The 14,078-nt window shown below is 35.2% G+C and overlaps 1 protein-coding gene across 1 annotated transcript; it reads left to right on the top strand.

Moving 5' to 3' along the window:
- Positions 1–743: 743 nt before the first annotated feature.
- Positions 744–13,592, top strand: LOC122820383 (serine/threonine-protein kinase 26-like). The gene is made up of 11 exons (XM_044097754.1): positions 744–810; positions 964–1,125; positions 2,631–2,687; positions 2,912–3,020; positions 3,955–4,112; positions 8,388–8,573; positions 9,538–9,680; positions 9,766–9,862; positions 10,009–10,071; positions 10,924–11,051; positions 11,426–13,592. The coding sequence occupies exons 3-11, from the start codon at positions 2,652–2,654 to the stop codon at positions 11,439–11,441; spliced, it is 936 nt and encodes a 311-aa protein (XP_043953689.1). The 5' UTR covers positions 744–810; positions 964–1,125; positions 2,631–2,651; the 3' UTR covers positions 11,442–13,592.
- The last annotated feature ends 486 nt before the right edge of the window (positions 13,593–14,078 follow it).

Below are 14,078 nucleotides of genomic sequence, written 5' to 3' on the forward strand. Positions count from 1 at the left end.
CCTTTTTACACTTCAATCGTCAACTTAAACATCAGAGATGTAATAGTTTGTATTACCTCAGAGATAAATTAACAGTGTGTAACGAATGCACAAATAAAAAAGTTACTTGAAAATATGTACACCATAGATAAACACTGAGTTTGCCTGGAAGTGAAACTCAATCTTCATCCCACATTAGGCAAATTCAGGTTCACACAAATGATCAAAAAGCATTAAAAATACATAAGATTTAGATCAATATTATACTACCCAACTAAAATACTGTGTAGTTTTCAGAAATGGCGTATGTACTCAAATCCAAGAGTTGTGCAACTCAGTATGAGGATGATTTCTGTTTCAATTTCTTAATGTGCATTTATGTTTCTGTATTAGAGTATTTATTATATATATTTTTGTATTTATGTCAAACAAAGAAAACAAGTAACCAGAAGGACAAGAGCAAACATGTACATACATAATCAAGAACAAAATAATTAGCTTATCACTATTTTACATGTGAAAAATAAAAGCAGGTGTGCAATAACAACAGAAGTATCATTTAAAATAAATAAAATAGATTATTGATTTTGCTGGGATTGGTGATGGTTGTAAAGTGTAACAGCTGCAGGGAGGAAGGATCTATGATAACGCTCCTTTGTGCATTTAGGAAAGCCAGTCTGATCTGCATGCAGGTTGTTTAGATAACATTTCAGCAGAGATTTAATATTTGAACCTGTTTGTTTGTGTTTTTTCTCTTCTCAGAGCTCCCAGATCGATCCAGAGGAACTGTTCACTAAACTGGATCGAATCGGAAAGGGATCCTTTGGAGAGGTGGGTCTGCTTTTCAAACACTCTTCAGGTTTTTATTTTCATTCGTTTCTTTTTATCTTAGTTAATAGTTTTTCCTATTTACATTTCAGTACTTGCCACAGCACTTCCTGCAGTTTTAGTTTTCACCCCTCTTCTCTTCTTTTTCTCCTCCAGGTGTTCAAAGGTATCGACAATCAAACTCAGAAAGTCGTTGCCATCAAGACCATTGACCTGGAGGAGGCAGAAGATGAGATCGAGGACATCCAGCAGGAGATCACGGTGCTCAGCCAGTGCGACAGTCCCTACATCACCAAATACTTCGGCTCCTACCTGAAGGTAATAAAACATCGCTGTGTTTTCCCTCAGCCACGCAGGTTTGAGTCTGAGCTTGAAGGAAATCTGCAGGAGTTACATTGAGCGGCCGGTGATGGAAGTGAGAAAAGCTGCTTGACGGGAAGCAGAGCGGCTGAAGGGAAACATGGAAGGAATGTTTTAGCTCAGATAATGGCTGCTGCTGGTTTCCCCCTCAACACTTGGAACAAACAGAAAAAGTGCTGTTTCTTGTGAAACGGTCGTGAGAACGCTAATCTGGTGAAAGAAGCACCACAATCTGCTGAAAAGAAAGAGACAGAAATTAAAATATTTCATATGGAGCCCAAAGGAGGAAGAGGGGAGACATTTCTGCACTCCTGAAGTGTTTGAAAGAAAACCATAAGACTTGCAGTAGAAGCGCTCATATTCTCTCAGAGCAGACGCCTCTTGCAATGTTTTGATGCATAAATTATTTCTGTAGAGTGAAATGTGTATGAACAGCAGCATTTTGTTTGGGAAAAATCAGTCAAATTTTAAAAAGCGTGCACACTCTGTCAGTTGAGAATTCCCCCATTGGATTACATTGAAAACTGAAAAACGGCCGAGAATCTTCATAAAACTTAAACCGTTATTTCAGGAAAATAGTAAGAGATATCAAAAAGCTGAGACATTTAAAGATAGCCAAACGTCTTGTGACTTGTTTCGAAGTTTAAGGGAGTTTCTAGGTTGAAGTATGGGAAAGTAGTAGACTGTTAAAGTAGAAAGCTTTTGCTAAATTTGGAAAAATTCTGAAGATTTTCAATGCATTTCAATAGAACTAAAAATTGCATAAAAGTTAAAATATTACGAAAAGTATAAAAGATGAAATTACCTGGAGATATAGCACATTTTTTAAATAAAAATGTGAACTTTTTGATACAGGAAGTGTTCAAAACAGTTTAAGTTTGAAGAACTGGATAAGCACCGAAACACATATGGAAGATAGATTAATAAGAGAAACACAATCTTATGATGAGAATGGTACAAAATAGAAAACAATCAATGACACCAGAAGTCTGGAAGTTGTCTGTTGTCTAACGCCATTTTTATGTTTTAGAACTTTAATGATGTACAAATTTCATTTTACAAAAGGTCTAATATTGAGCAGGTAAAACAACAACAAAAAAACACAATAAACAAATTTTTGAATTTTGTGACCCACCAGTGGTTTGTTTATATTTGCCAATTTTGGCCTCTGGGGCAAATGGTAGACTCTTGGAAACTGGATTTGATGAATTCTTTTTATGTTACACTTTTTCCTTCCACTCAATTTTCAGTTTATATGCTTGAATACTTTAGCAATAAGCTTTTATGTATTATCTTCCGTGTAGAATGTGCCCGTGACTGTCAACATGGACCGAAGCAAAAATAGCTCTTGGTGTAATTTCTTTAGTTTATTTTTATAAATTACTGAAAAACTGTAAATAACTGATGACATTCTACGTATTTTAGATGAATCAGTACTTATTGAACCTTTTCTGTAACTTCAGGGCAGTAAACTGTGGATCATCATGGAGTATCTTGGTGGAGGTTCAGCCCTGGATTTGGTGAGTCTGCAGACAAACTTCAGACAGAAGAAAAGTAAGGATTTTGAGACAAAACCCTCAGAATTCTCACTTTTTCTCAGAATTCTCACTTTTTGATCTCAGATGATTAAAGTCAGGATTCTGAGAAAGCAGTAATTTTCCTGGAGGGAAAGCAAAGTGGCTTTAAGTCGACACAGTTGATGGTGTTGGACGTTCGGCCATCTTGTCTGTTTGTGTCGGTGCAGCTGAAGGCCGGTCCGTTTGACGAGGCGCAGATTGCCACCATGCTGAAGGAGATCCTGAAGGGACTCGACTACCTTCACTCAGAGAAGAAGATCCACAGAGACATCAAAGGTCTGGATGGAGTTAAACACTTTGACATTTATTAAATATGACACTTCATGGCTAACGGTTCATTGTAGGGGATAAAATGAGATCAGATCAATTGACGCTTTATTAGCTTATTTATTTTTGCAGATGGTGCATAAATACAGCATAAAAACTCAATATGTAAGAAAAATAAAAACAGAAATCCCAAACAGAGAAACAATGAATTATTAAAATGATGGAAAATTAAGTCCAATTCGCCACAAATTAAAGCTAAGTAAAATATGTTTATTTGGTGAAGTTCTTAAGAGATATTTTATCGTTCAGTGACTTGTTTTTAAAGCAGCGTCCAAAATATTTTAAAACGTGATGTATGAGGACTAGGCCTGTCGCAATTATCAATAAATCAATTAATCGCATAATAAATTAAAACAAAGTTTATAATTTCCGTTTTGATCATTTATTGTTTTTCGCCCAAAAACTGGATTACAAAAGTCTCAACAAGCCCATTTTCTGAAGGACATTTTTTTATTACAGAGACTTAGTTAATAATTAATTTTATTTGTTGTTTTGTTTATGTTAGATATTTAAAATGTCTTCTAGTTCCAGTGTTGGATGTTCATTAGAATTAAAATTTTATTGATCTTTAAGAATGTGTTCTTTTATTATTGTATTAGCATTGTATTACTTAAAAATGGTGTCAAAACAACAATATTATTGTTTATCGCGATAACTTCTGGGAATTTGTTACCGTGACACTTCTTATTGGATTTCCAAAATTGGGTTTAGTCCTTGTTGACAGTTACATGCACTGCACTGGCTTTCAGATTTTACTTGCAGAATGGCTTTTCCCAGTTTTTTGTTGACACTTTATTGCAAACATTTGAAAAGTTTACTCAGAGAACCTCCATGTTGAAGTAAGTTTTGATTTAAAAAAAACCTGACTGACGTTTCTCTGCAGCTGCCAACGTCTTGCTGTCCGAACACGGCGAGGTGAAGCTGGCCGACTTCGGCGTGGCCGGCCAGCTGACCGACACGCAGATCAAGAGGGAAACGTTTGTGGGAACGCCGTTCTGGATGGCGCCGGAGGTCATCCAGCAGTCCGCGTACAACTCAAAGGTCAGACACCGAAACCTTCATCGTCTCAGGAGTGTTGCGTTTGTTTTCATTTTTTGGGGGAATACTTTATTTGAAGGCTTGTGCATAAGACTGACATGAAACTGTCATAAACATGAAGGAGTCTTTGTAAATGTTTGACTGTGGTTATGAAATATCATTTGGTAAGTAATGATACTTTTAATGCAAATTGTGTCATTATTTACTTAATAATGCAAAGTTCACACTTTTAATGCAACTTTTAACACAACTTTGCTTTAAAGGTGTTATTATTTACCAAATGACAACAGATGGCAACAGTCATGAACATTCATGCAGACTCCTTGCAGTTCATGACAGTTTATGTCAGACTTATGCAGACCCCTTCAAATGAAGTGTTTTTAAGTAAAGTAAATGAAATCCAATCTTACTGCTGGGAAACAAAATATCGTAGCAGTGCCTCCAGTATTCATTAGTTTCAGCAGAAGGCCATTTGCTTAACTTCTGTCTGAAATAAGAAGCTGATTGTTCGCCTCACACTGTCACCTTGTTAACTTTTTGCACCGACCAGGAAGTTCATTTGAATCTGTGACGCAGCGTTTCATCTGTTCCGCCCAAACAGAGTCGAGTTTTTGAGCTTTTTCTTTTCTCTTTTTTTTTTCCAGGTGTGCCCTATACATAAACTTCGTCTTTGAGGGCGTTTCCTATTTTCTTTTTCACTTAGTTTGCTTGTTGCCGTGGTAACTGCTGGCATGCGAATCGGCTGCAGTGTGCAGTTCCCTGAGGACGTTTTGCATTATTTCCGAAGCGTTTGCAGTTTTATTTGCATATGGTTGAAAGTACTGACCCCCCAGTCCAAATGCTTCGTCCTTTGACCTCTACACCCCCCCCTCCACAAAGAGGTTCCCTTTTTCACTGGGATTCCCTTGCAGCCTCTGAATCCTGCTGACTCAAACATTTTCACAGCAGTAGGTTCATCCCAGGATGAAATGCAGCAACTGGCTTCAAACAATCTGGTTCTGCTGAATAGCAGGGTAAATATTGGTTTAATAATGACATTACAAAGCAGGATGACGTCTGCAGAGGGTGTGTCAAACCAGGCAAAGCCACCTGTGTGTGTGTGTTTGCGAGTGTGTGTGTGTGTGTGTGGATAATCATCTCCTGCTGTCTGTGTGTTTTCTGTGCCTAACCTGATGTCTGAAGTGGTGTTGCTTGAAAAACAATTGGAGTCCAACACATGTCTAGATGATAAATGTCATGTGTTTTTCAAAATATAAGTTAATAAAACTTACCGAAGATGAAGATAGAAGATAGAAATCACATTTATTGTCAGGAAAACGTTATTTGCCACATTTGTGTTTCTGATTGGCTGCCAGTTAAATTTGCAAGTTGTTTTGCTCCTTAAGCTGGAAATGGAAAAAGACTGAAGGAGGATTCTGCTGCAAAAAAACCTAAACTGTGGAGATTAAATCAAATTTGCTGGGTTTAATGTAAAAATAGTACATATTTTTTATTTTTATCATAAAAAGGGACTGTGTGGTAATTGTATCTGATAACGTATTACCACATCAGTATAATAGATTTTTCACATTGCCAACTAAAGTCAGAAGGTGCAATTAAAAATGTGTGCTAAATGAGTGTAATATTTTTTTAATAATGAATAAAAGTTAATAAAACAATTCTAAAATTCAATATAAGTTTTTACATATTTTGTAGTCTGAGTTTATGAAAGACATTGAAGATGATGTCATAGTTTAGGAACCTCTGGTATTTTGTTGCTCTTACGTTTTAAGATAATTGTAGTTTAAAGACGGGGTAAGCGTAGTTTAATATCTGAACAAACTTTTCTGATTTTTTTTGCCAGACTCATCCAATTTTCCAAATCTTTTTTACTATTTATTTTTTTGTTGTTGTTGTACTTATGCTGTATTTCTTCCCAAAGCACAAAGAGACAAACTGCAACGTGCTGAAATACCAGGTAGTTTGGCAATACGCTGTAAAACTTGAGCTGTCAGAACAAGTTGACAGAAGGAGCAAAACTCTTTCTGCTCAGACTTAACTTTCTGTGCATGCAAGAAGCTTCATCCTGTGTCAGAGTTGCAGTTTTATGCTAAGGCAAAATAACAAAAATAATCCTGAGTGAATTGGCACCTGTTGAGGTCATGGACTTCAAGGTTCAAACATTCAAAGATGTTTTTTTAATGCCATGGTTGTAAAATGTGCTTTCTATCATCTAAACCAGTCTCCTTGGTCGACCTTGAGGCATTTTTATCCACACAACTGCTGTTTACCAGATATTTTATGTTTTTCCAGACTATTTTCTGTAAATTAAAGCGATATTTTTATGCAACAATCCCAGTATTTTGCTTAACTTTGCTTTCCTAATGCTCTAGAGGTGTCTGGAGGTCCAGTAAGTCAGCTGATTTCCTGCTTGAGGGTTGTTGTTGTTGACATACCTGATTGAAATTCAGGCTGCTTCATTAAAGTCAAAGTACAGAGTTGGTTGTGAAAGTTGGTTTTGGGATTTCATTTGGCTGGTGCTAACTCTCTTATTGTTATTTTCTTACACTCTGAAGGGAAAAATAGCGACATGAGAACGCTAGTCATAAAACATTTATAACACCAGATGTTTTGCAAATAAAAAATGGCTTGTGGCTTTTTTTCCCCTACAGCTTTGAGGGGGTTTTTCTGCTCAGTATGAAGCTGGAGGAAGAATGTAATGTTTAGTTTAGCATTAACTTAATATTGTTTTTCATCCAAACGCTCACTAATTATTAGGTAATTATTAGCAAACTGTTTGGTTTCTGGTCTGTCTGGTTCTCAGCTGCTTTCAACCATAATCTCAACGAAAAAAAAATGCGTTCATGTCCTGACAGAAAAAAACAGAAGTATTTTCTGAAGGTGTTTAAATAGTAGTTTTTGTCTAATTCAGTTAGTTTTAGCTTTTAGAAAGTGTTTGGTAGCTTTTATTAGTTAAATATCTTATTGTTTTTGTTAGTTATGGTAGTAGTTTTAGTTTTTTCATACTTTGGTCAATTTTTAGAATTCAAAAAATTGAAGTATTGTGATTAAGTTTAATAAATACTCAACACTTTAAAAATATATTAAATTATTGTTGAACAGAAACTCATTCTGGTTTGCTCTCCAAACTTTTGCTGCCGCCGTTTTGTGAGTGTAGAGTATGGCGCGCCGTAATTTGCCAACAGCTGATGTTAAATGCTTGTGTGAGTAAAAAATCTATTTCACAAGTTTGAAAGGCTAATAAATGAATGAATACAAAAACAACTGAACTACATCTATAAAATCAATATTTTTTAGTGATATAAATGCTCAATATATTCCTGATTATAGTTTTTCTGCATTAATTAACGTTTTTTTTTTTTATTTCAGTTAATGAAAATATTTCTCAGTCTTTGTTATTTTGTTAGTTTTAACTAGTTTTAACCGGGTTTGGACATGTTTGATGTTCCATACGACACGGCGCCATATGGTGGGCGTGTTGGGTCGTAACAGAGCCGACAGACGGTTGAATCAGACAGTAACCGAGCGACCTGCGGTAACGTGACCCAGGATCAGTTCGATGGTGTGTGTGTTGGTGTGTGTGATGGTGTGTGTGTTGGTGTGTGTTTCTCACCTGCTGTCGAAGCAAGACGAGAAGGCATGAAATCTAAGAAGTAAATGCTGCAGTTACTTTTTTTATTTTTACAGGAGTGGACGTGTGTTTGTGCTGTAATTAAGTTTTGCATTTGGTGAACCGGTTATGGTTCCTGTTCAGCATCAAAGTATGAAATTTATTTTTAATTTGGAAAAAGACTTGAAGAGCATAGAAACAGATTTTGCATTTCCTGTAATCATTTCCTTGTTTGTTGTCCTTCCTTCTTTTCTTCCTTCCTTCCTTCCTTTCTTTCTCTTGTTCTTTCTTTCTTTCTTTCTTCTTATTGTCAATTTTTAGTTGTTTTCCTTTCATCTCCCTTTCTTCTTCCATTGTGCCATAACTACATCACTGCCTTCCTTTCTTCCTTTCCTTATTGTTTTGCTTCTTTCTTTTCTTCCTTCCTTGTTTTTTTTTTCTTCCTACCTTCTTTCCTACCTCATTATGCTCATTTTTTGCTTCCTTTCTTTCTCTCTTTTGGCTCTTCCTTCCTTCCAGTTAATATTTTTTACAGATTACTTCTTTAAAAGCCTCCTGCTGTACAAATATTTGCCATAAATTTAGAGTTTTAGATTTTAAGTTTTTTCTTTGTGAACTCTGAATGGAGCATCGTGGTGTAACAAACCGAACTCTGCGTCTCCCTGCAGGCGGACATTTGGTCTCTGGGCATCACCGCCATCGAACTCGCCAAAGGAGAGCCTCCGAACTCCGACATGCATCCCATGAGAGTTCTCTTCCACATCCCCAAATCTCCTCCTCCGACTCTGACCGGAGATTTCTCAAAGAGCTTCAAAGACTTCACAGAGTCCTGCCTCAACAAGGACCCGTCCTTCGTAAGTCACAAACACTTAATATTTACAAACGTTTTGCTTCTTATCAGCGTTTAAGGTCAAATATTAGAATGGAACAAAATAGATTCAGTGGCAATGCTAGGAGTATTTTACAGCAAATAATTAGCTGGAAATAAAATCATAAGTTAACTTACTGAAGTCAGTGCTTTAAGTATAATAAAAAAACATTGTATTCATATATGTGTTTATTAAATATAACAGGATATCAAAGTCATGCTAAGAAAATTAAAACTAATAATGTTATAAAAAATAATCATAAAACTACCAGAAAAGTCAGAATGACAAGATGAAGTAATAAAATTGCCAGATTTTGTTTTACCTTAGTAAAGTCATAATATTATTAGAAAAGTCATAAAAATATGAGAGTAAAGTTATAATATTACAAGAACATAGTCTTACAAAAATTTAATCATAATATTGTGGGTGTAAAGTCATAGTATTAGTAAAATTTGTAATATAAGAATAAACTCATAAAAGAATGAAGTTTAAATAATATCAAAATAAAGTAATATCATTAATCCTGTAATATTAAGACTTGTCTTGTAGTTTTTTGACTATTCTCATAATTGTATTTTTTTCATAATTTTGTTATTATTGTCCTAATACTCTTTCGTAATTAAAATATACAGATGTGTGAGTAAATGATGTACAATATGAAAACTTTCAGTGAACAGTTAAGGTAAATGGTTTTTTTTTATTTTGCATTTACTGATAATGGCACAGCTTCCTTCTTTTGTGTAATTTGAGTTGAAATCTGCTGCCATCTAGTGGTTTAAACATGTAATATCTCCTTTATAATCCTCAAAAAAGCCTGATAAATGAGTTTATCTTGTCCTTCGTAGTCATAAAATGAAAGAAATTTGATATTTTTTTTGGTTTTATTTGTACTTTTTTCTCTCTAAATTGAAGCAAAGCTTTTATCAGAGTTTGCTGTTTGCCCACGCAGCGTCCCACAGCCAAAGAGCTGCTTAAACACAAGTTCATCGTCAAACACTGCAAGAAGACGTCCTACCTCAGCGAGCTGATCGACAGGCACAGGCGGTGGAGGGAGGAGGGACACAGCGACAGCAGCTCCGACGACTCAGACAGGTGAGCACTGCAGACAGAAACATCACTGCTGCTAAAGCTGCGAGCTGGAGTAACTCAAGAAGAGTTTGTTTGTTTTCTTGTGCAGTGAATCCAGTAATAAGGAGAACAGCGACTCACCTGAGTGGTCGTTCACTACGGTTCGCAAGAAGAAGCCTGAAGGCAGGAAGGTTCTCAACGGAACGGTCAGCTTACTTCACTTTATTCAGCAGTTCACTTTATTGATTTATAAGAAAAAAGAGTTTTCCAATATTTTAAGTTTTAAAAGTCTAAACAGTTCAGTTTTTAGTGGATGAACTGTTCTGCTTTTCTTTTGTTTTCATCTCTGTAGACCCAGGATCAGCTGAGTAAGCCTTCCAGTTTGTCCACACTCATCTCTCCCATCTTCTCTGAGGTTTGTATAAATTCAGTTGGTACAACTTTAAAGCTGGTCTATTTAACTTTTATAAAAAACATATTTTTTTACAGATTTGTTGAAACTGTCTCTATGTCGTAGCGGTATGCTATGAGAGGAATAATTTGAAAAAACCGAACTCCTCTGCTAACTGAAAACAACCAATCAGAGCCAAGAGGCTGGTCTTAGCACTGTTAATCACAATCTTGTGTGATGCTGCTCAACCTCCCATGCTCTCTCTCTTTTCCCCTTTACTACGCTACAGCTAATATGGTCTGTTATGAATGCTAAGGCTGGTTAGCATTGCAACTGATGATGACAGATAAACAGTTTTCCTATTGTTTCTCCACCATTAGCACATTTAGCAGTGAGTACATGATTGATAGCGCTGAGACCTGCATCCTTGCTCTGATTGGTTGGTTTTGGCCAATCAAAAGCAACCAGAAAATCTGACAGGCTTTTTACAGAAAAGCCTGTCAGATTTTCTGTAAATTTCATATTTAAAAACTTATCATGGTTTATATTTCTAATTCTTTTTGGGAAGCTACTTGGAGCTAGCTGAGCTAGGCAGCTTTCTAACCGCTTTGCTGATGTAGCCTCTTGAGCTAGCTAGCAAGCTATATAATGTAGCCAAAATCAAAATTAAACATAATGTTCAGACATTTGTCAGGGTTATGATTTCCAGTTACTTTTGGGAGCTAACTGACACTAGCCAAATAGCTACGTGCTGGCAGTTGTCAAGCTAACTCATATTTTATTTAATGTAGAGAAAGTTAAAAACAGTGACGCCGACAGAATATTTTTGTCTTAGTCCAAATGTAAACACTAAAGTGTCTCTTTTGTCTTGTGCAGTTGAAGCTGCAGCACAAGGAGCACTCTGAGCAACGACAGGCTATCGAAGAGCTGGAGAGAAACATTCAGGTGGCTGAAAAAGTTTGTCCGGGCATCACAGACAGGATGGTCACGCACATCATTGCAAGGTACCAAAATACCTTCATCATTACTTAATAGATTTCCTTATTTATTTATTTTGCTAATTTACTTTCCTTTTCTAGCATCCTGTCTTTTCGCTGTGTTATTCGTGGTTAGTTTGCTCATTTCACAGATTTAGCTTTTTGTTTTGGCTTGTGTGATTAAATTGTCTTCTTCATTTTGTGGTCTGCAGAAGTTTCTCTACCAAACAGGCATTTTTTTATACTCGAGCAACAAAAACCTGGAATTTATTGCCATCTAAACTTTGTTTAAGTATATAAAGTGTTCAAATGTGGTTATGTCACTGCTTAGGAGAAACAATTGGAATCTCTTTAGTTGAAATACTCCAAATTATTAAAACTATAAAATCTTTCTGTTGCAGATATACAACAAACTGATAAACTGATAGATGGATGGATGAGCGGATACATAAAAGGAAATTAGGAAGAGACTGTCTCCCTGTAGGGTGACGCTGCTGGATGATGAAAACAGGAGATTTGCGGTGCGATGTCTCCTCTCTGTACACAAACGTCTCATCACACACTAATAATGTAATATATACACTATGTTTTATATATTTACTGCTGCTGGTGAAGGACATTTCCCCTCTTCCAGTTTAATTTGAAATACAAATATTTTTATTTGATAAAAATATGCAGATTAATGGGGAAAAACACCATGTGCCTTACTTTTTGTTTATATAATTTTCTAGTTTCACTTTTTTAATTGATTTCAGTTTCAACAAAACTAGAAATACAACACAGATGAAGGTTTTTGTCCGTCAGCAGTGGTAGCTTCTGTTTTTGTTTCATGACTTGCTTTAAGTTTGTAAATGTTTGTATGTTTGTTCAGTAGCACTTGAGACAGATTTTATGCCAATAATAAATTTGTTTTGAGTTCTCAGTAAGGTTGTTTAATTATGGTTCCCTAAACTAAAGTTCAGTCAAAGTGAGAATTACCCACAATTACAATCATTTTGTCATTTGAGCTGTTCAAAACGTTCTAGAAAGTAAACTTGCAATTTAATTGTATGAATTTTGAAATCTGTGAATATTATGTCCTTCTTTCCCAGGGAGAATCCATTTTAGAAAACCTATCAGGGTTAAAAATCCAGTCATGTTTGGGAGCTAACAGAAACTAGCTGAGCTAGGCAGCTAGCGACATGCTAGCCAGCTAATGTAGCCTCTCAAGCTAACTGGTAAATCAGCAAATTCAGGCATGTTTGAAAATATTCTAAAACATTATCGTTTAATTTTATTTGGCCACTTGGATCCTATTGTTTACAGCAGAAACTGTCCAAAAATAAAAGAACAAAACCAAAGTTGTTAAAAGAAAAATACACAAAAAGAAACAAAGCTAATTCTTCAAAAAATGTCAAACTTTTTGCAAGTTTTATGTCCAGGGACATCTTATTTAAAAAACTTATTAGGGTTAAAAATCCAGTTGTTTTGGGAGCCAACAGAAACTAGCCGAGCTAGGCAGCTAGTGGCTTGCTAACCAGTTTGCTAGATTAGCCTCTCAAGCTAACTAGTAAATATGGTATTGTAAATAAAGTAAAAATAAGCAGGTAAAACTTCCAACTGGTTTTTCTTTTGTTTTTGTGTTGTTTTTTTGTTTGCGCTTGAGATTTTAAAATAATTATTTTGCTGTAAAACTTTCTCTGTTTTGTTATTCGGCAAGTTATTCAGAAAGAAACATCTTCCATAGTCGTGGAAAGTTAGACTTTCGTTATGGACAGAGTTTGGATCTGTAGACAAATATTGTCAGAAAGTTATATTTTTAAGAAGCTTCTGTTAAATATCGTCGTGGCCTTCTATGTTCCAAAACCAAAAATTCCAACACAGGCCGTGGTTGATAACAGGTGGTTTGATTTGCACGCACTTCTGACTTGATTGTTTTGCAAAGATATATATTCTTTATGACCGGAGTCATGATTTCTTTTAGTCAAAGATATTTACTAAAAATGTCTTACAACTTAGTTGAAAACAAAACTAATCTTAATTTGATGTTTGAAGCTCAAAAAAGTGGTCAAAAAATAATTTACAAAACCTCCCGTCAACACACCAGACATTTGCCAAACAATAGACCTTCACCAAGCACCCGGTGTGTTCTTAATTATGCAAATTAATGGGAGGGTCTAACAATTAACGTAATCTAAACAATTCCAAATATGAAAATTATTTAGAAATTTTAGTTCTAAACTAACTTAAATATATGTAGTCTAACTGCCCAAAGAAGAAAACTAAATTGGTAGAAATTACAATCCACAAAATTTTGCATAACTGGCCACAACAAATATTATTTGTTTCCATCGCCTCAAGAGAATCCTGGGAACTGTAATTAAACAAATTACTGACTGTTTGTACCAAAGACACTATGAGATTTGGTCTCTGTAAATTTGTTTTGTATTATATATCTTAAGGGATTTAACAAAGTGTGTTAAAGGGGGAAATGTAAAATTACAGATGTAAGATTTTACAGTAACAGACTTTTTTTGTAGCAGGACTTTAGAGTTTTATGAATAAATATTTAAGCTTGATTGAAAAAAATACCTTTCACCTCTTTTTATTTTAAAGGTTTATCAACTGTCTTGACTGTCTTAAAACCATTGATTGGTTTTTACTTTTTATGTTTTAAGATCACTGACAGAATTTTGGATTCATGAAAGTCAAATTTACATGAATCCAAAATGTAATATAATTTACAACCACGGTTATTTTTATAACCAGTAGGCTTCCATGTTTGGGACACATAAATTATGTTTTAAAAAATACCACTCATATTTGTGTATTCAACATTATTTTGGGGTCACAGTAATGATTTTAATGAAAAAATAATTATTCACTTGGAGTTTTAAAAATTACCCTCATCTCTTATTCCTCTATTAAACTTGGTTATTAGATGTTATTTATGTCTCTGAGACAGAAAGTCCAAATAAAAAAAGTTCCCTAAAACCTAGGGGAATATCCACTTTTTGTAAAGACAAAAAGAATGGCCTCTTTGTTTAATTTGCATTTTGCATATTTAATTTATTG

This window comes from Gambusia affinis, linkage group LG18 (assembly GCF_019740435.1).
Source record: "Gambusia affinis linkage group LG18, SWU_Gaff_1.0, whole genome shotgun sequence".
In the NCBI taxonomy this organism is placed as follows: Eukaryota; Metazoa; Chordata; class Actinopteri; order Cyprinodontiformes; family Poeciliidae; genus Gambusia; species Gambusia affinis.

What these genes read in the sequence shown, in the direction of transcription:
- LOC122820383 (XM_044097754.1), top strand. Translation starts at nt 2,652, where the DNA reads ATGGAGTATCTTGGTGGAGGTTCAGCCCTGGATTTG. An exon ending in GAGGTTCAGCCCTGGATTTG is followed by an intron (nt 2,688 to 2,911) that starts GTGAGTCTGCAG and finishes GTGTCGGTGCAG; the next exon opens with CTGAAGGCCGGTCCGTTTGA. An exon ending in AGTCCGCGTACAACTCAAAG is followed by an intron (nt 4,113 to 8,387) that starts GTCAGACACCGA and finishes GTCTCCCTGCAG; the next exon opens with GCGGACATTTGGTCTCTGGG.